This window comes from Crinia signifera, chromosome 1 (assembly GCF_055691185.1).
Source record: "Crinia signifera chromosome 1, ASM5569118v1, whole genome shotgun sequence".
NCBI lineage: Eukaryota > Metazoa > Chordata > Amphibia > Anura > Myobatrachidae > Crinia > Crinia signifera.
Window position 1 is genome coordinate 386,460,589 of NC_139217.1, and position 27,078 is coordinate 386,487,666.

The following is a 27,078-nucleotide window of genomic DNA, read 5'->3' on the forward strand; positions in this document are numbered from 1 at the left end:
TGAGTGGTGACCAGTGGAAAAATCATTAGATGATGAGCCTCTTACGAAGAGTTTTGGGCATATTTACTTGACTGCAACGTCTTCACACGGCATGCACATGAATTTGCAAGACGGGATTTGACTTTAGCAGGACGGAGTCTACCCGATCACTAGCCACTGCACATTAGCGACCATGCGATCAGGTCTGAAGAATTGCATTTAAGTTTGTCTTTGGAAAATCCATCTACAGAAGAAAAATTTTGGGCTTTGTTATTTGTTTGTTTGTTTTTATATATTACATGCAAATTACACCTGGACCTTTCCAGTGGTTTTCAGGGACTTTGCCGTTTTCTTGCTGTCAGTGTTGTTGCATGTTTTTATTCCGAAGCTCTGTTCTATAGGTTTTTGCTTTTTTCGTAAATTGTAGCTGCTGCCACCGTGAGCATAGCAGACGATGATTTGTGAGGGGTTGGGTCCAGATAGACATGTGATATAGAGGGAGGAGAAACAAAAATCAAATTTTACTAAGGTTTTCCCATCAATTTTGGAAATTGGAGATTTACTAAAGGTAAATCGCAGGTGAAACACTCCAATAGAGTGGCAATACGCCATTAGACCAAACATTGTATTCTTTACTGGGGGACAAATAGAAAACCCAGATTTATTTTTGTTTGTAAAATCAATAAAAAACACACCAAAATTGCAGCACAAAAAAATAAACAAATTTGAGAATGTGTGATTCAGTTTTCTTGAAATATGAACACTCCATAATCAGAGGTTCGGATTTGAATCACGTTCCAGTTCAAAATCACTTTGGGGTTCTATTTAGAAGCAAGACCTGGCTTGGGTCTGTTATCAGATCAGAACTCAGATTTTAAACTGGAACTTGGGTTTCGAATAGCATGTTAACAGGTCCAAATTGCATAATTTTGTTGACTATTATCACATTTTTATCAATATTATCAATTTTTAATCAATTTTAAACTGTACTCAAAACCCGAGTCTGAACCAAAACACTTGATTGTGGTTATACCAAACCAAAACACAAGAATGAATTAGAAACAAAACATAAAAAAATAAATACAGATGTGTCTCATATATCACTGCTGCCTAGACACCAAACAGCCTACATGCCAGATTCTGTGAGATTCTACTTGCGTCTGGAATCTTTTTTGTATCTGTGAGTCTTTTTTTGCTGAAAACGCATCTTAGTCACATCCAAGTCTCTGACTCTGCATATGAAATGCTATCATGCAGCAGATGTGGCTATTTTTTATGTCAAGTTAATCCTAGTATTTTCTAGTTGCATGTTCAGATCTTGACTAAAACTCATCTTTGACAATAAAATATTTAAAATGCTAGCAGAGTTGCACTGGACCCTGTTGAGGCTTAATTTGTACACCCGTGGTTGTGTCTAAAGCACTGAACAGATGTGACTGAAAGTGTTCCTGGAGAGGTGGGGGAAGTCAATTATCCTGCCATCTACCCCTATTAAGTGGAGCCAGTGCTAGAGTTTTTTCGGCAAACCTCTAAATTTGTGCCCTACAGTATCTTCAATGCTTTATAAAGGGACATTAGTTAGTTTCAAAAGAAAGCAAACCCCAATTCAAATTATGCCACACAGAAGCACCACTTATTCACATTACACTGCATGTCATGCCTCTGATTCATATTATACCACATAATACTGCCCCTTATTCACATTATGACACACAATATTGATCCTTATTCATGTTTCATCACTCAGTAGTACCCATTATTCATGTTATGCTACACAATAGTACCCATTATACATGTTATGTCACACAATGGTGTCCTCTATACACAAGGCAGATGATTCTAGTTGACTCTGTAAGCTGAGAATGCTTGCAGCTCACTGAGTCCTTATGACGCTTCCTCTGTAAATACACATCCCTCTGCTGCCGTTTCCCCTCGCAACCATGCAAGGGGATATGTTACGAAGACACATCTCCTAACATGTTCCTGCAGCAGTAGAACTCATTCGATGGTCACCGACCATCAAATAATTTCCCCTGCCTTCACAAATATAAGTCAGTGGAGAACCTCAGCATTTTCATGGTGACACTTATGAAATGCTGGGTGTTCCCATGGCCCAGTGCTGCCACCAACCCGTCCGACCCCTGCCCTCCCTCTGGGCAGCGAACGGCCCAGTAATATTGTAAATCACCAAGGCCATTTGCATTCAGGGTTTATTCATGCTCAGAAATGTGTATGTGGGGGCTCCCCAAATTAAAATGTCACCAATCCCAAGGAATCTCAAGACCCAGGCCTATTCCACGCACTCGTGGTAGCAGTGGGTTTACGGTTAATGATGTCAAAAATAGAATGTAATATTGTTCTTCACAGTGGAACTAAAGGTCCCAGTAATTCCGCCAACTGGTTCAGTCCTGTGCTGGTTACTAGAGTAATGGTAGACTACAGGAATGGTCAAGAGAAGGCCAATTACAGTTTAATGCTAATCATGCACTTAGGTCTCAAACAACCAAAGGTTAAATATAGTATTAACTCAGCAGAGATCATAACCTGGCTAGCAGTACGTAGGTAGTATGTACATTCACTGTAGACAGCATGTACTTGACGTGGAGGGAGGGTAACACAACTCACTCACAGGTGAATAATAGATTTTGTTTCTCCATGTCGGTGACATTAGGCACAGTTGTCTCTAGTTTAACTCCAGTTATAACTTTTTATTATGCTATATTGATCTTACAATATATGCAATACTGTATGTAGTCACTCTGAATTGCAGCCAGTGATGCAATGATTAAATATGGGTAACAAACACAAGTTAACAGGGATTCAATCAACTTCTAACATCCTCCTACACCAAGATGCGTACTGACTAATAACCTTAAAGAAGCAAATATTGAAAGACCAACATACTGGGTGAAATGTAATAGGATGAGAGATTCAGAAAGTGAGAGATTTGGTGAGAAATCTCCAGGTTTTTTTTAAAGCAGCAATCATTTTTACACTGCAAAATCAAACTGGTTTTGCAGTGTAAATGATTGCCGCTTTAAAAAAATTTAGATTTCTTACCAAATCTCTCACTTTCTGATTCTCTCATCCTATTACATTTCACCAACTGTATTTTAATAAAAAATACAGAGTTTGGAGTCGAGTGATTCACTGTATGGATACTTATGTGTGGATGAATAGATAAAAACAGGAATCACTTCAAAATCCCTCTTTGCCCGGTTAAGAGGTTGCTAATATAATCTTTAGTGTAATGCTGAATTATTCTGCATTCATTTCACAATCCTTATCAAAATGCTTTAAAAAGAACGCTCTGAGTATTCAGTCATGGATGCACAGACACCTTTGAATGACCTTGAAATAGGAAGCAAACACATGGGCAGTGATGGTGGAAAGGGGATGTAATTGAGGTTTCAGCATATATTTAAATGGATTAAATAGGCATTAGGGTTAGAGACTGAATATAGTTTATGGTGTATTGGTTTGGCGGGATAAGGTCATTAGGTTGACATGCATTGGGTCGACATGCATTGGGTTGACATGGGTCTAGGTCAACATGGGTGTAGGTCGACATGGGGTTTTCCACTGGTTTTTGCTTGTGTCGACCTAATGACATGTAGACCCACACATATGTCGACCTTTCTGCATGTCGACCTAACAGTGTCGACCCAATACATGTTGACCTAACTGATGGAGACCTAATGATCCATACCCGGTTTGGCAATGGCCAGAGCATTTAGAAAGAAGTGACGGACAGTATGTTTAAGGATTGATACATATAAGTATGTCTCAGGTAGGTATTCAATGTAAAGTTTCACCCTGTGCAGCGAATCCTGTTTAGGATTCGCTGCACATTCGCGGGGTTCTGGAGGAAATTCGCTGCCAGCCCTCCCTCTCCCCCTATTCAACGCGTCAGGGGCTCGCTTCCCCTGATGGCGAAGTTTAACCCCCCGGCGAATTCCGCAGGGAGCCAGGGGGACAGCGAAAGGCAAAGAGAGAGCTGGCAGGGGAGGCGGTGGAGGGAGTGCTGCACTGGTCCCGCTCATGCATATGTAATGAGTGGGATCAGGCGCAGTGAATATCTAAAAATTAGCGGCTCCCCGCCCCTGGTGACATCATAAAAAGAAATTCTAAATTACATATATATTCATGTGCTGCAAGCACACTAATCCAAATAGCACGCCCCTTCACATAATAAAATTACTGATTTTTTTACACACACACAGACACACAAAAAAAACCCTTTATTTTAAAAGAACACATTACAGTTTACACCTTAAAAAGATGGCGAATTCAAAACGGCGAATCATGGCGAAAATCATAGTGAAAGCAGTTCTCCATCCTAGCATTGAATACACTCTCAGCGAATTACAGTGAAAACCCCATTGAAATACACAAGCGAATTGCAGTGAGCATGAAACTGGTCGGCATTCACTGTTCGCTTTCGGTGAACATTGAATAGGGTGAATCATATTTTCAGTGAAAAAGATTTACCACAAGGAGTGAAAACAGCCCGATTCGCCAAAGAAAATGGTGAATCGGGAGCATTGAATACTGGCCTCTGTCTTAACAAGCATCAGTCTTTTGCAGTGGCCTACTGTGTGGGAGAGTTTTAGAATGCAACAGGATTTTTTAGTTAACCACAGATGAGATGTGAAGGAGAAGTTACTGGTCATAAGGTAGGAGGAAATGGGTGTTAAAAGAATCATTAAGAATCAAAGTTTTAAGAAAGATAAATCAAGGACATAGCCAAGTTTGTACGCACACGGAAAATATACATTTGATATTTTAATTGGGATGTTCAAACCACCCAAGCTGATGTGGGGACGTCTGAGGATAAGAATTGAGGTAACCTTTTAGATACTGTAAATGTTTTTGGAATTATTGGCATAGTCCAGGTGGACAATAGATCACAACAACACAGACAATACAGTAAACATTTGAGAAGTTCTTCAAAGAATAGCATTGTGACTTGCACCAAGAAAATGTGCAAGATAAGCAAAGGAGGAGTGCAACTCATTACCTTGTTTGTTTCCATGCCTGGAGATGTGGGTTAAATGAAGATCTGGAAGCGGCAGGTGATGCAGTGTCCCATTGTGTCAGCCATGTTTCTGATAATGTCATAATAAGGTGGATGTTGTTTGTGAGGAATAGGTTGTGACTGAAGGTTACTTTGTTACAACAGAGTGGCCAATCAGAACCATTTGTAGCGGTCGAAATCTGACCTATGTCTGATGTGGGGGGGTTTGGTCATGCTCGCTGGGCCATTCCCTCCAGAAGGGGTGGGCGGGGCAAACAGGGGGCTGGAGCAGGGGAACGCCCAGCGTTTTATGAGCATCCCCATAAGAACACTGGCAGATATAAAAGACAGTTTAGACAGACTTTTGTTTCCGATGGGGAGACAAATTCTTTGATGGTCAGCGACTATCAAATGATTTCTCTCCCCTTCGGCCACATGCGAGGGGATGTGTTCTCGCACACATCCCCTTGCATTCTAGTGAGGCGGCGTGCTGACCTGACCTGTAGTATATGGAGCCTAGCAAAAAGGTTTGAATCAGGCCCCGAGTGCATTTAATAATCACGTGTAAAGGATTTTTACGTGATGGGACTAGGAGACCTGATATCCAGGCCATGATATGCAGGCTATGGGCAACTGCCTCTCGTGGGTGTTTGGTGGGACAGATAGTAGACATGCATGAGGCCGATGCTGTCGACTGGGGGAAAGGGGCAGACACCAGCCTTGTTCTACAGCAGGTACAGGAGGGGTGACAGGACTTTGGAGAGCCGATTTTCATGCAGCCGGAGACGCTTCCTGTCATATAGCGTGACAGGCGAGGGAAGCAGCATTCCTTAGCCACACTGCATACCTTGTAGAGAGGAGGTGCACACTGGTGCTGGGGTAGAGGAGCAGATGCACAGTGCTGGAGACGGCATCTACTGTAGCATTTGGAAGGGGTGGTGGTTGCTAGAGAGGAGGCATCGGCAAGTATAGTTCCACTGCTGGCTCCCCACTCACACGCAGGAAGCAGAGGAGTGGGGGGGGGGGCACTTTAATAACTTAAAACTTCAAGAGTGCAGGAGATTGTTGTATGCTGGCTTGCCCCCGCCCCCCCCCCCCCAAACCGCCAGGCCCCATGGCAGCTGCATCCTCTGCAACCACTGGTCTCCAGCATGTTTTAATTTTAATAGGTTAACTAAATAATCAATAAAGTCACCAAAGAACATTACTACCTAACCCAGGGCTGGGCAACACCGGCCCTCCAGTTAATGAACTACACATCCCAGGATGCTTTGCATTAGTTTTGCTATGTGGCCATGCTGAAACTGATGCAAGGCATGCTGGGATGTGTAGTTCATCAACATCTGGAGGGCCGGTGTTGCCCAGCCCTGACCTAACCTGATCTATATAATTATGGAAAAATACAGATTGTTGTCAGATTCGAGCATTGGATAAGTGAAAGACAAAAGGCTTCCAAATTAAAATAAGTATTTAAAAAAGGGTGTGGTATAGCACACCGACAGTCGGGATTCCTACAGGCATTAGCCCGATGTTGTGATCCCGACTGCCCATACTCAGACAGCTGGGGGAAGTGCAACGAAGCTCCTTGTGGGCTTGCTGCACTCGCCAAGCTGCAGGCACAGTTACACTACACTCCCCATCTATTCTATTCTCCCTCTATGGGGGTCGTGGACCCCCACAACAGAGAATAGCCGGTGGCCATCGGGATCCCGAATGTCGGGGTTTTAACAGTCGGGATTCCTGCATCGGTGTAATGACTGTCAGTCATCTGGCACCCGAAAAATAAAGTGTTAAGAAATTGAAGAAGTGCCTTTTTTGTATAAAACAACCCTCAAAGCTCTCCTACTATTTCCCGACAGGCACAACTATACTAGTTACTCTGTCTAGCAATTGTCAGTGAAGAAGTATCTTATTGATATTTGTCTGAAGGTGGCAAGAGAGTGCAACAAGTTTAGCTTGTCCCATGGGGGACCAGAGGTTACAGAAGGTGGATAATGATACTGTGCAGTTGCGTGTTACACAATTGGTAACATTTCTTCTTTATTTGAAATTCAAACGAGAACAAATTGGAATATATGTGCTATTTTATCATTTTTGCATAGATCAGAGAGCTGGTATATGCTTCTCCAGCCTTGTGAATGGACGTTGTGCACAAGAAATTACAGGAAGACTTACAAGAATGCAATGTTGTTGTGAAGCTGGTCGTTGCTGGGCTCTGGGCTCCATACCTGAGTTGTGTCCGGTCAGAGGCTCTGGTAAGTAATAATATTCATTCAAATTGATCTTTCATTTTTTGTTTTATTATGATGTGGCTTGTTTATAAACAAGTGATACAACTTATTTTGAATATTGAAACTATTGCATCTGATAAATGGTGGTCCAGCCAATCAGCTGCCAACATTACAGTTAGGAGATGATTGGCTGGAGCAATGAGTTTTATCATTTATAGTACTGTACAACTAGTTTTAGCACTTGCTAATAAATGAGCATTGTGTCTTTTATTTAAGCTATTAAAATAACACCAAAATTCACACAATATGGGTGAAATTTAATAAGATGAAAGATTCACAAAATGAGAGATTTGGTAAGAAATCTCCAGTTTTTTTTAAAGCGGCAATCATTTACACTGCAAAATCAAACTGATTTTGCAGTGTATAATATATCAAACTGGAGATATCTTACCAAATCTCTCACTTTCTGAATCTCTCATCCTACAGTATTCAATTTCCCCCAATATATTTTGTATTTGAAATGACACATGTTTCAGTGTAACCTTTGGTGTAGTGTTCACTGGAGACTTATTGAAAGAGAAGAAACATTCCTGTTGCTGTGGGAAAATGAAAGCTTATGATCAATACTCTGTTATGGAGCTGTCCCCATCAACCATCTTTTACTTCATTTAGTTGAAAGTGAATAATGAGGATTTAAAATCCCTGATTGAATTAATTCTAAGCTGCTGGTAAGGTGGCACATGTTTTAGGTTTTGTTTTGTCTCTCCTTAGCAGCAATCCACTGCAAGCCTCTCCTTGAAGGCAGTGCCGCCCTATTCTCCAAGTACAATGATGGTGGTAGAGCCCTCAGCATTAAATAATAGACATCTGTATTCGTACTGTAGTCAGGTGTCTGTATCTGGTAGAACTGAATTGTAAACCTTTTGCAAAATTCCACTACACAAACCATAAGATTTAACTGAAGATGTGCATTTTTGTTTTTGACTCGAGTCTGAATCGTAGAATCCTGTCTATTTCCCCAAATTAATGGACTTCACAGCTTTCTTTCAGCATAGACTAAACATGTTAAAACACCATAGAAACAATTTAAATTAAAATAATTGGTGAAACTTTGAAGGAAAATCAACTCCACTGTTTCTCACGTCTACTACGTATGTGGGTTTAAGTAGTTTAATGCAGATGACCACAAATGGCAAACGTTCAATGACCATTTTGAACAATCCCAAAAAACTAAATTCTAATTGTAAGATTATCTTGATCTGCCATTGTGAGCAAACTATGGTGAGCAGTATCTGTTTTTTAGATCTGTCCAAGATTTGCTCAATTTGGTTATACACTACTGCTTATTAGGGACGTGCGGTGAGGAAATTGGCTGAGGAGTCCCTGGCTTATACTGTAATTAACACAAATCTAAAATGAATATGTTTTGAAGTAGAGACAGGCAGTATGTTTTCCTCATTGTGTAATGACACAGATGCTTTTATAGCATTTTGAACAATCAATATGGCTGAACTACAGAACTCTAAGATCTGTGTGGGCAGCTTTCTTTTAATGAACTTCCTTTGTAAAAAAAAAAAAAAAAAAAAGAAGCTCTTAAACCAATTGGAACATTTCCAAAATGTCTTCATTGTATTCCATACCACAGCTTTATCCACATGAATTACTAGTAGTAGCTTTTTTACTAATTTAAATATGACAAAACTAACTGTATGTTTCTGTAGATGATTACAGAAGATTATGTATTGATGGCGTTCCATTTGGGGGTCCAAGACCAGGAGTACCAGAAGGATTTGATCCCAATGTGTTTGGACCTGGACCTGGTGGAAATGGTTTTCCTCCCATTGTAGGAGGTACAGGAATAGATGGACCAGGAACTGGTGGAGGTGTTGGTGAGTCTACCGCAATAAAAATGTTTTGACTATTGGTGAAATAAAAATGTTGGGGACTAGGCTGTTGGTCTTCTTACATGATTATGTAAACTGGACAGTTAAGGTTGATTGGCTGGTTGTTTATCACTCTCCATTTTATCACTTTAAAAACTTAGTACACCTGGCCCCCAGGGGCTTTTGGGGGGGGGGCAAAAATGGAGCCGTGGCTATCAGTCATGGCAGGGACATCTTATCAGAATTGTAGCAATGGACTGGGGTTCTTATACACCCATTTATGAGAACCAATAAAATCATAATGTGCTCCTCCATAAGCTGTTTCTCCACATGCTCCTATACAGTGAATGGCTGTCGGCAGTCTGATTGGTGGGCTTTCAGTGCCATCTTTCCCATTGGGCTTAATGGGCAGTTGCCCAGGGGCCCAAGAATTCTAGAGGTCCACCCCAATGGGGAAGACGGCACTGCCCTGGGGAGTTGCTCTGGTGGCAGGGTTCTGGGCAGCGGCGGCAGGGAGCTTGTAGCTCTATTTCCCAGACGGGAAGCGCAGCTGAAAAGACTGGCCGGACACTGATTGGCTGAGCGTCGGGCCAATCTGCTTCCGGCCAGTCTTTTCAAAATCAGCAGCACTTCCCGTTCGGCAAACAGTGCTACAAGCTCTCAGCCAGCCCCCCCCCCCCCCCCGCTGTGCGGATCACCTCTGCCATTGCCTGGACAACAACAACACTGCTGCAGTTAGAGGTGAGGGGTGAGGAGGGGGGGAGAGCATGGTTGGGGGGCCCCCGAATTACTTTGCCCAGGGGCCCGCTCTAATGTAAAGATGGCCCTGGCACTAGTCACCTACCAATCAGCATACTGGCAGCCATTCACATAGAGAATGCTGCCTGGCCGCTTGATTGTGTGAACACCAACTGCCCCTGCTCAAATGCCTATAGAATTGTGGGACACTGAACAACATCTGAGTGTGACTATATATGTTGAGATGGCACTGAGTCATAGTCAGTCTCCAACTGAGTGAATTAAAGACCAGCAACTAAGGGCAATTTCACATTTATCCTTTACAGATATACTGACAGCCCAGTTTACTGATACAAACCCAAATGCATAAATGCAGTAAGAGAGGATATTACAAAAACTGGTGACTATTACAGATCATTCCTTTGGTGCCTTCTAGTTGCATGCAATATATTTACAAACTGGAGGCTGTGCAGCTTTTTGTTTCAAAGATAGATCAGTAAACATATATAAGGCTATGCGCTGGTGGCAGGTATAACATTAGCAGGCAATGCCAAATTCGGTCAAAATCGAAGAACCAGCTCCACAAGTTACATACTGACTTTTGCTGATCTATATCTGATGCCTGCTATAAACAATTATCTGTAGCTTGTGTCCATGTACAGTATATCTATTGTTTCAGTATACAGAGCGTAACCATATCTATTACCTAATATGATGTGCTAAGCCCTGTCTATTACCAAATGCACAGAGGTGATACCTGTTTGCTGCCAAGTATAATTTATAAGCTACATCTGGTTTAGTCTAATATTCCAAGGCACTACTTTTCTTTGTTTTACTTCCACTAAAACTATCATTGCTTTTTTATACAAGATGTGGGGTTAGCGGAGAACATTTGGCTTTTTGTTTATCATTACTAGGTTTTGACTCATTACTAATATTATCCTTTATTTACAGAGTGCCACAGTAAGTGCATACAAAAGTACAGTCACACATGATATGCCATGAATACAAATTACTAAAGGGCATAAAGTTCATACAAGAGAACAGTGCAAACATAAGTGGGAAAAATATGGAATACATAGAGAAAAACTACATTTGAATGACCCATATTCATCTCACCAATTTTGAGCATGAGATGAGAGTAGATATTGTGTGTAAAGCAGCTGGCTCCATCAGAGGGGTTACTACATGAAACAACATAATGAAATAGTACTGTGGCTGCTTTCTTTTATCACCCAACAGTATCTCCCATGCTTTCCATTTGGAATGTTCCAAGTCATTTCCCTGTTGTGTCCTCTATTCTTGACCCACTGACCTTCTCCTTAGCCAACTCCATGTTCCCATCATGCCTTTATCTCACAAACTTTCCAAACTTGACCACTGCAGGCCTCTTTATAGTTGGCCAGCTGGTGGCTGCTTCAGATATTAAACAGTTCTTGGATATTCCACAAAAATGGGCTATTCCCCAGACTGACTTCTAGAAGTTTCTGCAGGTTAGACATTTTCTTACCTCATCCACCCGATATCTCCCATGCTTTCCATTTGGAATGTTCTAAGGCATCTCCCTGTTGTGTCCACTTTCCAAGCTTGGCCACCGCAGGCCTCTTTATAGTTGGCCAGCTGGTGACTGCTTCAGATATTAAACAGGTCTTGGAGATTCACGATACAGAATTTTCGGTACTTATGTAGTATCTGGGCGTCCGATTTAGAAATCGGATCGCATCGCATCGCATGCGACCAAATCGTATGCGATGCGATGGTCAAGATTTTTCCATAGGATTCAATGTTAAAATGGTCTGAGTCCATTTTAACATAGAATTCAATGGGAAAAAGGGGTCCTTTTCCTTTCCCCACTATCCAAGTGGGCATGGAGTTGGATATAAACCTGTGGCGAGCGTAGCGAGCCACCGAGCCCGAAGCGTGGCGAGCGTAGCGAGCCCCGCGAGGGGACACAGAATACTTTTTAAGAAATATGCGTTCGCTCGCCACGCTTCGGGCTCGGTGGCTCGCTGCGCTCGCCACGCTATATAAAATCAACTCTATGCCCACTTGGATAGTGGGGAAATGAACAGGACTTTCTTAACATTGAATCCTATGCAAAATCGCATCGCATCGCATCGCATCTGATTGTATGCCTTAAGGCATACAATCACAAAATCGGACGCCCAGATACTACATAAGTACCGAATTTTCTTACACATATAGGTTGATAAATTGGTGAATTTACCTTTAGTCAGCTCACTGGAGCTGACAACTACAATTAACAAGTGCTAATTAGTACGAATCAACCATTGTAAACAATCTAAGTGGCATCAGAGCAATGACAGGTACTGTACCAGCTGATAAAAAAGGAGCTGGTAACCTATGTATCTCTAATAGATCATTTGAATACATAGTATCATTTACCAAAGTTGCTACATGTTCTTTTTATTTATTGCTCTAAGTGTCACAAATATTTGCAGTAGATTTTTCTACTGAACTTAATTTTGACGAACAAGCTTATACAATTTATCCTACCCAAGCAAGGGGACATAAATTCATACCTTGAAAGGTGTTCTAAGAAGTGTAAATATTATATGTTTTGTGTGTCCTTATGTATGTGTGTGTGTAATGTATAAAGTTATTTTATAAAGAATTAATAAAAGCTAAGTTTTACAAAAAAAAATCCACATGGGACTTCCCCCTACTACACCCCAATAAATGACCAATCAGATTCCTAGGACTTATACAACCCCCTAATTGATTGAACGCCATCATAACAATCATATTGTCTAACAAGAGTGCCCCAACAAAAAGAGAGTCTTTTTCTTTCTTTCTTTCTTACACTTCCACACACAAAATGTTGATACTCAGCAGCCCAGAACCTGCATTTCCCAGGTGGCAAAGTCCCGTCATCGGGAAATATATTGTTTGCATTTCACTCTAGCAGTCCAGAAACATTGAAATAAACCTACAGCTTGCAATATTGTACCTAATGTGTGTGTGTATTAATTGTGCATTTTTGAAAGCACACATTTATTAGCTGTAAAAAAAATATTTTATTTTTATCGTGCCAGTTCTATAGAGCAGTACAAAGATTGTGTTTCCAAAGTTTACCTTCCTTTTAAATGTTGTTGGAGTAACAAACGTTCGCTAAATAAAAATTGTATTATTCTTTACGACAGCAACATTAAATCAGACAATCGACATTTGCAAACAATACCCAAATCTTTGTCTAAATGGACGCTGTATTCCTAACCTGAACAGCTACAGATGTGAGTGCAACATGGGATATAAACAAGATACTCACACGGAGTGTAATGGTATGTACTGTATAAAGCACATGTCTATGTTTGCATTTTTTTTTTTTTTTATAATAGTGTCTGGCACAGTTTCTAAAGCAATATATGTTTTTGGAGAATGGTAGAAGACAGTGCAGACTGCTATTTTTTCACTCTAGTCAGTTTACTTTATAAAGTACAGTCATAACCACATGAGACATAGTGGAAAACGATTGCTAAATTAATATAAAATCATTTGTACTTATCATTCTGAGGATTAACTATAAAGTATAACATATACAAAATCCTTCTTGTATACATATTCTACAACCAAGATAACATATGTAGTACTACAGAGCCTATTTATCAAGCCTTTCTTTTACAAATGTATGTACTGCAGAAACAGCAGTTCCTATTTGATTTATGAATTGTTGCTATGTGCTATCAACCTACTGTAGGGCAGGGTTGCCTACATTTAAAGTCTCCTCTCCGGGAGACTTTAAATGCAGGCAACCCTGCAAGTCAGCAGCACATCTGGAGGTGGGGCCTGATATAGACATCATCAAGCCCGGCATTTCAACCCTGGTTTTGACCAGGGTTGAAATGCCGGTGTGCTCGACCCAGGAAATGTATTTGTTGCACTTTCACACTGCAGATCAACCTGGGTCAACGCGGCAATAGCCCTGATTGATTTGGCAGTCTGTATTACAGGCACAGTGTTTATCACTACCGTTTAGTACATAGTGGAGATATTTTCAGATAAAATTTAAATACCCTTTATGATTTGGATCATTAAGCGCAGGATTTCCATGATTTTTAATACAAGTTTACAATAATATACAAAGTAAAACAATTTGATGTGTAAATCATTTAACAGCATTCAACAGTGCAGAAATATGGTAAAAGGATTGATTTGTTGATCAAAACACCTGATAATCTACAGTAAAAGAACATGTTTTAATATAAAATTAGGTATGCTTTCTGCAGGTATGGCCAAAATATTTTTACTTTGTGCTGTTTTATTGCTTTTATTGCTTAATGTCCTGGCAAAATGTTTAAGTAAATGTAACATTTACTTAGTGGTTCGTGGTCAACAATGGCATGTTCTGAAGTTATTGTTTGATTCAGAGTGCAATAACTTTTTTGTTATTGCAAACAGATGTTGATGAGTGCACATCAAGCCCATGTACTAATGGTGATTGTGTAAATACACCTGGATCTTATTTCTGTAAGTGCCATTCTGGCTTCCAGAGAACTCCCACCAAACAAGCTTGTATTGGTAAGTACAGTAATATCGCTTCAATACCTTTCCCATTCAGGAAGACGTCCAGAAAACCTGCATGGTCTATTGTAGCATGAATTTTATTAGCTATACCATAATCAAAACATATTTCTTCAGTGTTTAAAGACTATAATAACAGCCTAAATCTGTGGTTCACAAGCTAAACCCTTACATTTTCCTAAAGGGTTATACATACCTCCCAACATGACCCTCTCCAGGAGGGACACATTGCTCTGCTCCTGGACTTTCTTCTTAATGTATGATGCAATCACCTGTGTTGAACAGGTAGTTGGTGAGAAAGGTGCTGCAACACAGGTGATGGTGATTATGCGGGTGTGGTATAACACACCGACAGTCGGGATTCCGACAGTCATTACTCCGACATCGGAATCCCGACTGCACAGCGGGGGGAGCGAAATGAAGCCCCTTGCGGGCTCGCTGCGCTCGCCACCTATTTTATTCTCCCTCTATGGGGGTCGTGGAATCCCGACTGTCGGGGAGCCGTCTGGCACCCGATTATAGATCAAGAGGAAAGTGCAGGAACAGAGCATTGTGACGCTCCTGGAGAGGGTCATGTTGGGAGGTATGGTTAAATTTTGATGATTTCTGTCCTGGGAGGCAAGTGAAATATTTGCCGACCCTGCAAATTAGAATAACTCACCTGTGCATGATTAAATAAATCTAGAAAACATTATTATTTGGTGTTATTTAAGGACCAGAGTTAAGAAATCTTAGGTCTAAAGGTCCTATTTATTACAATTCCATTCTTTTATTGTAATGTAGTGTCATTTAGGTGACTGAGAAAAAAATGGAAAATATATATAAATGTATATTTAGTTGCTCGATATTAATTTGTGATTGTGGTCATCACCTGGTTCATACAAAATACTGCAATACTGTAGGTAAGTTATATCAGTGTGTAACAAAATGCTTCTTATGCTGTAATATTACATTCTAAATCTGTGGTGTCAAACTCATGGCCCTCCAGCTGTTGTGGAACTACAAATCCCAGCATGCCCTGCCACAGATTTTATATAATGGATTGCTAAAACTGTGGGAGGGCATGCTGGGACGTGTAACTCCACAACAGCTCGAGGGCCATGAGTTTGACATCACTGTTCTAAATTAAAAATATTGTTACACTTGGGAGATACAGAACACACTGACATGGTCACCAGCAAGTACCAACTCATACAGACACTGTTAGGAGCATTGCTAATCTATTTTATGAGGGGGGGGGGGGGGCTTAAATAAGTATAGTGGAAGATGGGGGTGTTTTGTAAATGTAAACTTCTGTATTGTAAACATAAAATTTGTAACAGCTTCTTTTTGCATGTCAATCTTTCCCATACTTGCGTTTGCTTACATATGACACAGTATCCAATACATACCAAAATTGTGAATACTATTGTATGATCATATTGTTGCTGTGGGTCCCCCCATTAATGAAGACAATAACAGTGTCGATAGATGTTTCTACTGTTTATTTCTGAAAAAATATATAAAAATGATTTTATTATATTGTTTACCAATTTACTAAAAAGTGAACACTATTTTTCCTATAACATAGATATTGATGAGTGCATTCAAAATGGCATTCTCTGCAAACATGGCCGATGTGTAAACACCATGGGAAGCTTCCAGTGCATCTGCAATGCTGGCTTTGAGCTGACTGCTGATGGAAAGAACTGTGCAGGTAAATTCGGGAAATAATGTACCCATTCATCTACAGTATAATGGAGAAAAATGCCTGTTCCATTTGTCAACTAATTGTTTGTAGTTTATCAGAAACATAATTTTCTAAGTCAGATAGAGGACATTGGCTTATTGGTGATTATGTAGTTTCCAAATATTATGATCAATTGAACCTGTGCAGTTGTTTGTCCCTAAATAACCTGAAGCTGGCCATTGGGCCTGATTCCTATTTTACTGCATTGCGCAGCCACATGGAAGCAGCCGAGCATACAGTACAACTAAAATGCTAATTCTGCAGGAAAAGACATCTCCTGCCAGCTTCTAAGATCTGTGCTGCATTCGAAAATCCAGCATCAAATCGACATTGCAACCAATAGTCGCTATAGTCGGAGCCCTCAGGTAGTTCAGCATCCACCTACAGATGGAGCCTACCCACACACCAGATCTCATCAGCTGGCGCAGGCTGGTGGACGGCGGGCCTGGGGATGGTACACTCACTTGCGTATCCCTGTCAATAAGGTGGGGGGGACAGAATGATTCCCTGCACGTCTCCGCTTCAGGGAGAAAGGCAGGGATCTGGGGCAGATGGTGGCAGAGCGGGCAGTGAGCAGGGAGATGGGCGGAGGGCTGCAGGGCTTCCAGGAGAATGGGGCGTGTGGGCGTCTCGTGCATACACGCCCCATTCTGTCACACTCCGGTGGCTGGCGGGGGACGGCGAATGGCGAGCCGAAGCTTATTCTGACTGGCTATCAGAACAGGTCATTCCAGACATGCAATGAACTGGTCCAGACCCACGACCAATGGCTTCACATGTAAACTGTTGGGGTTGTGTACATATCCGAATCAGGCCCATTGATTTTTTCAAAGTAGTCTAATTACTTTTGTCTTCACTAAAGAGCTTGTTCAATGTAATTAACTATTTTTCCATTAATTTAGAAAAAAACAAGCTCATTTTTTTGACATTTTTAAATAATCATTTTTAGAGACAGCTAATTACATCCTGTATAATTTGTTTTTCTAATTTTGTAAGATATTGTCTGTAAACTTGGCTTGTTTTAAAACCCCAGTGTAGATAGATCATATCAAATTCATTTTTCCATCAAATTCCATCATAGCATACATGTTTATGCTGAATCTCAAATGAGTAACCGCAAATAATCAAAGATCTAATTTTTATCATGAAAATTTGGATGTTGGATGTTTTGTATATTTATTCCTGAACTGTTGAGAAAAGTTAAGAAAACATATGTACAATACACAATAACATCCAATAACTTTAATGTATTACTTAAGATTATTTTATCTAAATAATTTCTAGCAAAATATAGCAAATAAAGTAAACATACATTTCAAATTATTTATTAATTATCATGATCTTTTGCCATATAGATATTTAACCCTGACTTTACAATGCGAAAACATTGAATGCAGAAAATCCATTGGTGGTCCTACATTATGGCCCGTATTCAGATCGCTTTGCACGGATGCGTATTCAGGCAGCGGACCAATGTTTTTCATTTACGCATGCGCATAGTCTTTTCTGCGCATGTCTGAACACAGAGAATGTCCAAACTCAGCGAGAATTCTGCTTGCCCAGTGCACACTCCCAGCCACCCGAGTAGTGGAGATGGGCGTGGAGGGCTGAACAGTCTCATTACCATATGCATACGTCCTGCATTCTTGGGCGTTCCCATGAAAACGCTGGGTGTGCGTATGGAAATGCAGTCATGGCGTGCGTCCGGGGGGGGGGGGCGGACAGCTGACATTGCCAGATGTCAGCTGCCCGCTCATATTCCTGCTTTTTTTCAGACATATGTACGAGTGGTCTAGACAACTCGCACATGGTCGAGCGCTTACCCCATTATTCGATGGTCATCGATGGGGGAGGTCCCCACTAGCAAGCGAGTGGATGTTCACATGTAACATCCGTTCACCGTACATTTGCAAGCCGAGCGGGTAAATTCGGCGTGTAAATGGGTGGCTCGAGGGATCCATTTGCTAGGTGGGGGTGGTACATTCGCTTCGGCCCGTACATGCATCTGATCAAAGCGATCTGAATAAGGTCCTATGTCAGGACTGCCATTGGTATCATTCTGGACTGCAGTTTATCTCGTCTGCCAGTGGTGCTGCAATTGGCTTCTGCCCTGCAGTGCCTCTGGTTTGCCAGAGGTGCTGCTGTTGTTTTTGGACTGCAGTACCTCTGGGTGGCCAGAGGTGCTGCTGTTATGTTCAAATTGTAGTGCCTCTGTGTGTAGCTAGAGGTGCTGCAGTGGTGTTTGGTCTGCCATACCTCTGGGGGGCTAGAGGTGCTGCTGCTATGTTCTGCCTGCAGTGCCTCTGAATTGCCAGAGGTGTGGTTTCTCAGAGCAGTCCCAGCTGGTGTAATCAGCTTGGTCAGGCTGTTCTCTGAATACTATTCCCAGCTGCAGCACATATTAAGGATTGAGGGGCCTGTCCCTGTGTGCTGCAGGGATTGGATGCATGCAAAACTAGAGCAAGAGGTTTAAGCAAGGTTCAACTACATTAATTAGAATTATAACATCACAGGATAAAATAGTTGTTACTATTCCAAGGAGTTTGATATATTTTAATTCCTAAAACATACAGGGCTATATAGTAGGTTACAATATTATGGAACCACTGGGATTTCAGTGAGATAGACACTAAATTTAAGGTGGCAATGATTGCTCCTTTAAATTTGAAATCTTTGCATATAAAGTATGTACCTACTAAATAACCTCCATCGTTTTCAGACATTTGTTAGTGATTAATAATTAAAATGTTGTATTTTAAGTGTTTTAGGTTACATTTTGGGTTTGGTTTAGTTTCTGGGACTCTTCAAAAATATAGGAAAACAGCTAAAATTATGTAATTTTTGTTCCTATAGTATTATTAAAATCAATAACAACACTTTTACTCTTCTGAGTAAAACGGCACCTAAAATCACAAGGGAGGGACTAACATGCAATCCAATTACCAGGATTCTCTTTTTAAGTCCGAGCCTCGAGGGACGACCCAACTCAATACTTGGTTCATCGAATTCCCACAACTGATCCTAGTCAGGACTTGGCTCTGCTTGAATCCTAAAGTTTGAGTGTGTTCAGTTTACAAAACCCAACCGCACAAAAGACATGACAAATTTAAAATTGTTGGAACTACTGAACTTGTTATACAGTATATTGTACTTTAAGCATTGAGCAAGTAATTTAAAGTCAGATCACTTACCAATTCCAGTAGCATAAGTATAAGTAGCATTGTGATTACACATTCCTTTTCAAACATATTTCATACTGTTGGTACAATACATCTACTAATTGGTTTTTTTTTTCTGGAGAATCCTGTGTTATCTTGATTTGTCATTTTTTGATTTGTACCAGCCAAAAAGCTGTGATTATCAATTTACACACTGCTTTAGAAAATAATTTACACACTGCTTTAGAAAATAGCCTATTTTAAATACCTAATAACATAGGGTAATTTTGTTTTTTCCCAGATCATGATGAATGTGCTACAACAAATATGTGTTTAAATGGCATGTGTATAAATGAGGATGGCAGCTTTAAGTGCATTTGTAAACCAGGATTCGTTCTGGCTGCTAATGGACGTTATTGTACCGGTATGTACTGTACTATAGCTGAGAAAACTATTTTATATAGAAGCATGCATGTCGTTTCTTGCCTCTTAATGTTAATAATATATTATTTTATGATTATTTCTGTAGACGTTGATGAGTGTCTTACTCCGGGAATTTGTATGAATGGTCATTGTATCAATACAGAGGGGTCTTTCCGCTGCGACTGCCCCCCAGGTTTGGCTGTTGGAGTAGATGGACGTGTATGTGTTGGTAAGTTTGTAAATTTTCCAAATGTGTATATATCTTAGTTACTGTAGGTCATTCATTTTATTGCATAGTAATGATTAGTTACAGTTATAAGGCATTCTACTGGAATGATAAGAATAATCTTATTTGGTAGTAGAAAAAAAATGCCATTTAATAATCAAGCACTGTCAAGAAAGTCATCTGAATCTAAATGTGGGTAAAACTGAGATGTATTCTTTCTACCTAACCATAGTTCTAAAGTTCCATCTAGTTATAATTTGTTTCCCATCATTGCCGCTGTGGAGTAATGAATAATCACTTCCCATATTCCTGTAACTAGAAAATGATGCCACTTCCTTTGAAACACAAATATGCCCATTTGTTTATTACTAACACATTATGCAAAGCTAAATTTGACCAACATTGTATATTGTAATTTTCTTCTATCTGGCCTTCTACCCAGGGACGTAACACCCATACGAACTATCTAACACTCTGCAGCAATAACTGTATAGTATGTAGTCCATTCTTTCTGCTCTACTCTTCCTAAACTCTGTTGGAACCTTGTCAATGTTAGAATAACAATGAGTTGCTCTACAGTGCTTGTAAACAAAGCCTTACATCATTGTTCTTTTTACATTATGCTCACATAAACCTGGGCAGATACCCTTTTACTCCTCTTTTCTCTTCTTTCACAGTATCCTTTTCTCTGCTTCTTTTACTACCACTGATCTTTCCTATGTGAAGTATGTTTCACTCGCTGCTCGATACGTCTGCAAAGCTTCTCCACTAAAGGTTTGCAAGGAAAGTTCCATCAGAACTTCCAAGCCTCAGTTGAAGTCTCAGTTGAATGGTCCCCATCTCAACAACATTACAAACTGGTCTAGCTCCACATGTAAGAAATTTTGTTTGTAAGCCAATATGGTGGCATGTGAGACAGTGGTAAAGCTTTTTGCCATTTGATGGGTGGATTGGTTGAGTTCATCATTAAAGTGTGGATTAAGCACTCAAGGCAACTCGTTTTAGATAAAGGAAAGGAAGTGATTTCATTTTGCAAGATGTGATCATATAAATGAGCTGTTGGTGTGTTATGTAGCTGTTGTTGTGGAAAGGTTTTGATCGTCTGTTTACTGCCAGATGTTTTCCTTCTCATAAAAGGATTTGGATTCTCCCCACATTGTCTGAGGTTACAGAAATGTTGTCCGTATACCTATAATGAGGCACACTTTCACTTTTTGGCAACACAATAGAAACCTTAAACACAGAAAGGTTTTCAAGATATTTGCGGGTGACTTTCAAAGTTGATGGGAAATTACTGCAAACTCATAATTTTCTGTGACAGAGGCTGTAACACGGCATTTCAGCATGTGTTTAATAATCAAAAAAAGAGAGAGGTTCTGTATTATTAACCTTCCTCCTACTCACTACAATAATGGACCATGATTGCTTATGTTCATGTAATGTGGCATACACACCTAGGCATGATCGGTGATCAGTGATAAGCAATATTAGGCCCCACCTCGTGTTCCTGGCCAGTTAGAACAAGGAAAGTCAGTAATAACCATTACCATGTAGATCCTTTGGCTAGAAAAGTGTCCTCAGTCATCTTACTATAATAAATACCTCCCTGGTTGATATTACTATAATTAATATTACCTGCGATTGAGTCCAAGCTTATATCATATGACATTTTGTCCCTCACTACCCTCTATATCTTTTTTTAAGGTCGGCTATGGTATACTTTAATGGTCAGTCACAGCCTCATAAATGCGATTGTGCAACTGTTGCTTCCTTCCAATACTGATTGACTGCTTATATTTCATAGTATTGTAAAATATATAATTATATAATTTATCAGAACATAGTTCTCCTCATGGAATAACCTAATATTGTACCCTGTATGTTTTGCCAACTAAGCTACTACACTCTCCTTGCTCACTGCCTCATATTTAGTCATACAGTAGTAGTGTATACCATCATTTATTAGAATACCGTTCTTCTCATGGGAGAACCTAATAGTTATAGTTTTATTGCATCCTGGCTGTTTCGCAAAATAGGGATTACTATCTTCTAAGTCCTCACCTACTGCCTACTCGCGTGTTCCTACTCTGACACTTACATGTCCTACTTACTTATCTTCTTCTTACCTCTCTACAATCTCTCATTCAAAAAAAAAAAAAAACACTCACACTCAACTGATTGACCAAATTATAAAATACATCAACCATTAATATTAAGACAGTAGTAAAGGATAGGATACTCAAAAGTAACATGACAACTCTCTAAAAATGAAAATAGAAATGCAACTTTTGCAAAGCACCACAATTATATCTCTCCTCTCTTAGCATCTGTCTTCACAAGAATATCAGCGATAAGGAAAAAGTGCCAAGCTTTTTATTGTTGATCTGCACAATACTATTTTTATAACCAATAATAATGTTGCCTGACTATTACTTATGTTTAGAATGTCAGCTTCTCACGTGTTACCAAGGGGTAAACAATAGAGAAATCACTGTTCCTCCTGCAGTACCTCTCCACTGTCCCCATAGACTTTTAAGAATGGTGGATTAACTCAATTTTATTAGCAGCAGAGAGTAAATGTTCTTGCTGCTGGGTAATGTCTTCATGAGATAGTGATACCTATATCAGTCGTCTATGGGGACCAGCAAACCCACAACGTTTGGTGTCTCTTACTAAGGCAAATACATCCTATATCCTCAGGAGGTCCTCAGGCAGATTACAGGTTTGGTATAAAATATTAAGCTAAAGTCAAGAGTTAAACAGTTAAATATTAAAATAGTGCATACTACTATGTAATGCACTGACATTGATTTTGAGAAATGTATTTGTCCTGCCTCTTTAGACACTCACATGCGTAGCACTTGTTATGGGGCTATCAAGAAAGGTCTTTGTGTCCGTCCATTTCCTGGAGCGGTGACCAAATCCGAGTGCTGCTGTGCCAACCCAGACTATGGGTTCGGAGAACCGTGCCAACCATGTCCACCACGGAACTCAGGTAAAAATATCCACAGTGAATTTCTCATGGCCATCGTCCAATAAGTTTGAATCAGCCCCATAGCACAATGCCCTCTATTACAGTGCTATTTGGTATATGAAACTATTCCTAGTTAAATAAATAATAAGCATGAAGCAAATCATGTTACCAGCGACTTTGTATAATGTATGTTCTTCGTGTTGGATTTGTGAAATGTGTGAAATATAAAGTATGCAAAATTTTGTGCATGGTTTGTTAATTGTCATGTGTAGATACTGTACTGTATATTTGCAAGGACTTTTAATGAAAGAATTAAAAATCCATACTGTATTCATACTATAATGTTAATCTTTTTTTTTTCACTATTTATAATGCAGCTGAATTTCAGGGGCTCTGCAGCGGAGGAATTGGCATCACTGTTGATGGAAGAGGTACTCAAATTTACTTTTAAAATGTTTTAAATAACAGTAACACGACTTTACATAAAGGATAGAATGGAAAATTATGTGAACTTTTACAATTGCCATTTACAGTAATTAATAATTACCATGCAATTATCAATGTAACAGTTTTCCTTAAAATACCTTTATTTATATTGATCTAATATAATATATAATATACTGAGGTTGATGCACAGTTGGAAGTAAATCAGTTTACACTGTCCAAAGGCAACCTACAGGCAACAAGTGTATACATCAGTGGTTCCCAAACTTTCTCGAATCACAGCACCCTAGTTACAGTGGTTGTTCTATCAACCGCTAGGACAACAGTCCTTTATTAATAGATTTTGGAGAGAAAACTATTAAATGAAGTCAATTGTGCCCCTAACTGTCTTCCTTAGGATCAGTTATGTGGTGGTGTACAAATGTGCTTCTGATTGTCCACATGTAAAGTATTATGGTTGGTAGCCACTACCACTGGTTTTGCCTATCACTTGGATTATATTAAGTTTTATTTGGTCCTGGACCACCAACCCAAGGCACCCCTACAAGAGCCTTGCTGCACCCCAGTATCTTCATCTCAGAATCTGTGTCAGTGGCAGAATGTATGCATTTGGTCATCACCATTTGCATGTGCTCGCACCCCCCTATTAATAAGGGGCACAATATACATCTCGCCAACAAGGTCTGCATAGCCTGCATTTGGAAACACCTAGCCATGATCAGGTGTACATACAGTATGTAAAGATTCAAATCAGATGTGGCCAACACTGCCCGGACTTTTGTTCCACTACTTTCAGCCCATGCACAGTACAAACACTAGGTACCCCAAGATACAGTATTGTATGTTCCAAAATAGGCCTAGGTTCAGCACCGCATCAGCCCACTATATTGTTTCCATTATAAAAGGGTATTTATTACTTATAGTCATAATACTGTGCTGGCTATAGACTACTTATAACAATATTCAGATTCTGTATATTTTGCATACATATGAATTTATAGTTTGAAGGTATCAGTGGTTTAAAAAAAATAAAATCTAAACAAATGTCCTGTAACCATAGACATCAATGAATGTGCTCTGGATCCTGACATCTGTTCCAATGGAATTTGTGAAAACTTACGAGGAGGCTTCCGTTGTAATTGCAACAGCGGCTATGAATCAGATTCTTTAGGAAGAGGTTGTGTGGGTGAGTTTATAAATCTGATGTTGTCTTTGCTCTTTTATATGCCTGCCAAGTTTTCCTGTCTGTGTGTGCTTAATAAGCAGTAAACCTAACATCACCCATTTAAAGCAAAATCTATGCCTGTACTTTTTACGGCAATTTAAATACAATATGTGTGTTGCAGTTAGCTTCAGATGTTCCTGCTTCTGTTCTCTTATGTGGTGTCTTTGTGGCTGATTAGTACTGCCATGTGTGAACTGCTCACAAAGAGTGCACAGTAACAATGGGTGCTAACCTTGGGGGTTATTCTGGTTGATGCGCAAGGCTGCTTCCATGCACCCAGGGAACAATCTGTTCGCCGTGGACTCACGCAACAAGCGCATGCACATGCGCAGAAATGCGCATGTGCAATTAAAAAAAACATCAGTCCGAACATACAAACGAGGAGACCTTGCAAACGGACCTGAAAAAGGTCCCTTGCATGACGGTCTGCACATGCTACTTACTGCTTTTTGTTCATATACCTCATAAAATGTTATGATCGATGGGGTGTACGTTATCTATTGTAGTCTGATTAAAACTGACAGATTAAAAATGCTGAGTTTTTGAACCAGACATCTATTGCCTCATTTAACATTAGGTGCAAACCCCTCTAAAAGGTGCATGTGTGTATCTGAATGGGTTCGGTATGATTTACCTACAATCAAAATTCTGACGGTCAAAATACCGACAGCAATTGACCGATGGTCAAAATACCGACACGTTTTTCATATTTTTTGGGGTCTGTATGTTGACATAGGCCAACATGAACCCTGTGCTTAGGGAACGGTGCCTTGCTGTGCACAGGCACACTATTATATTCCCCCTCCATGCCCACTGGGATGGTAAAGTATGTACAAGTCGGTTTAAATGAAAAAAAAAAAAAATTTCTGTATTTTGACCTTGTCTGTATTTTGACCTTTTCTGTATTTTGACCGTCGGTCAATGGTTGTCGGTATTTTGACCATCAGGATTTTGATTGTAGGTAAATTCACCGCATCCCATCTGAATAAACCATGTTGCAATAAAAGGAGCATGAATGCATCATTTTGGTTTATACAGTGAGTATACTGTACCGTGTGACTCTTTTTGCAAGTTGTTAGTAGTACAAAGTTAAGAGGAGGATACAGAGTCTGTCTGAGAGGTTAGAGGACATAGTTACTGTACTCTTCCAAGATTGTGAGGCCACACCCCCTGCAGCATTGTATTGGCACATTGTAGCAGCATAGCAACTCCTGGTGATAGGGAAAGGGAGGTGAGACCACCTCCTCACACACTTGCCCACCTTTCCTAAAAGGTTCTGGCCTGAAATCCTTTTCATGTCAATCCTGCAGGTAGCACACAAATAATGTGCACTGTGATTTCGAATAGCTCATCCTGCAATATAACATTGATTTTCCAAATTGCAAAATTCAGGGCCGACTCTGCCAATAGGCAGCTGTCTAGGACACCAGGACCTGGGGGGCATCACCCAGATTAAAGATGTCTATGAGGAAGACATTCTTGTTGTACTAATTGAAGGTGTCAGCTGTGAAACTTTAAAGATGCCACCACCATACTTTCACTTGAGGGTCTGGAAAGTAGGTATTGCTGGCAGTGTGAGGTTGTGGGGGTTTATCAGTAGGTTGAAGTATTACCTAGAGTGCTGAGAAGCCAATTTGTCCTAAGGACAAGTCAGACCTAATTTCCCCTGAGCTCCCTCGGCAGCTGCCTGGGAGAGCTCACTGTGATTTGGCAGCCTGGTCCCCACGCTACCCGTCCCATACACATAGGAGTGGGCCAGCGGTGTTTCATCGCTGGCCCACACCTACGGATCGGACCAACACATTAATAAGCCTGCAGCAAGTTCGATCTGTAGGGTCCCACCTGATGCGCACGGGACTGCGCATTGGGTCGGATGGGATGTTAAGCACATCTGATTTGGGACGACTTCTCTGCCCGATCCATCGGAATTGGGCAAAATCGGCCCAAATCGGATAAGTGCATGGGCACCTTTACATTGGCCCTGTCCAAAGTGCTTAAATAACTTAACATAGGATACGTAAACATAATGGTAATAAAAAATAAATATATTTAAAATAGGTTCTTAATAAAACTTGTAATATAAGATGCAGGGGTAAATTTACTAAAGCTTCCAAAAGTGAAAAGTAGGCATATCAACCAATCAGATTTTGTCTATCATTATCTACGATGCAATAGAGAAATGATAGCTAAAATCTGATTTGTTGCTATGGACAACAACTCTACTTTTAAAAGCTTTAGTAAATTTACTCTGCACTGGGGGGGCGTGGCCTGGACGTCCATGGAGTAGGCAGCAGATCCCTCGTGCTCCTTCTAAAAATCCTGTGATATATCCTGATCTGCTGCTGCCGTCCACCCTGACCCTTACACCAGGCATGGGGCATCCTGCTAACTACCCTGCTTTCATGCTGGCGCATTCCTGGGACCACCCGGTTGTTATCTGAGGAGGTGGGTGATTGCGGCCTGCGCTCCCACCGAGCCCCGGGTACTATTATCATCCTGGCGTGCCGCT

General features: G+C 40.4%; 1 protein-coding gene across 1 annotated transcript in view; it reads left to right on the plus strand.

Moving 5' to 3' along the window:
• FBN2 (fibrillin 2) overlaps positions 1-27,078 on the plus strand; it is a 224,848-nt gene that overhangs the window by 76,702 nt on the left and 121,068 nt on the right. Inside the window, exons 9-18 of the mRNA XM_083151552.1 lie at positions 7,099-7,251; positions 8,949-9,116; positions 13,013-13,150; positions 14,268-14,387; positions 15,961-16,086; positions 19,579-19,701; positions 19,807-19,929; positions 22,769-22,921; positions 23,278-23,331; positions 24,405-24,530. Of these exons, the coding sequence (XP_083007678.1) occupies positions 7,099-7,251; positions 8,949-9,116; positions 13,013-13,150; positions 14,268-14,387; positions 15,961-16,086; positions 19,579-19,701; positions 19,807-19,929; positions 22,769-22,921; positions 23,278-23,331; positions 24,405-24,530 (1,284 nt within the window). The remainder of the gene's footprint in view (positions 1-7,098; positions 7,252-8,948; positions 9,117-13,012; positions 13,151-14,267; positions 14,388-15,960; positions 16,087-19,578; positions 19,702-19,806; positions 19,930-22,768; positions 22,922-23,277; positions 23,332-24,404; positions 24,531-27,078) is intronic.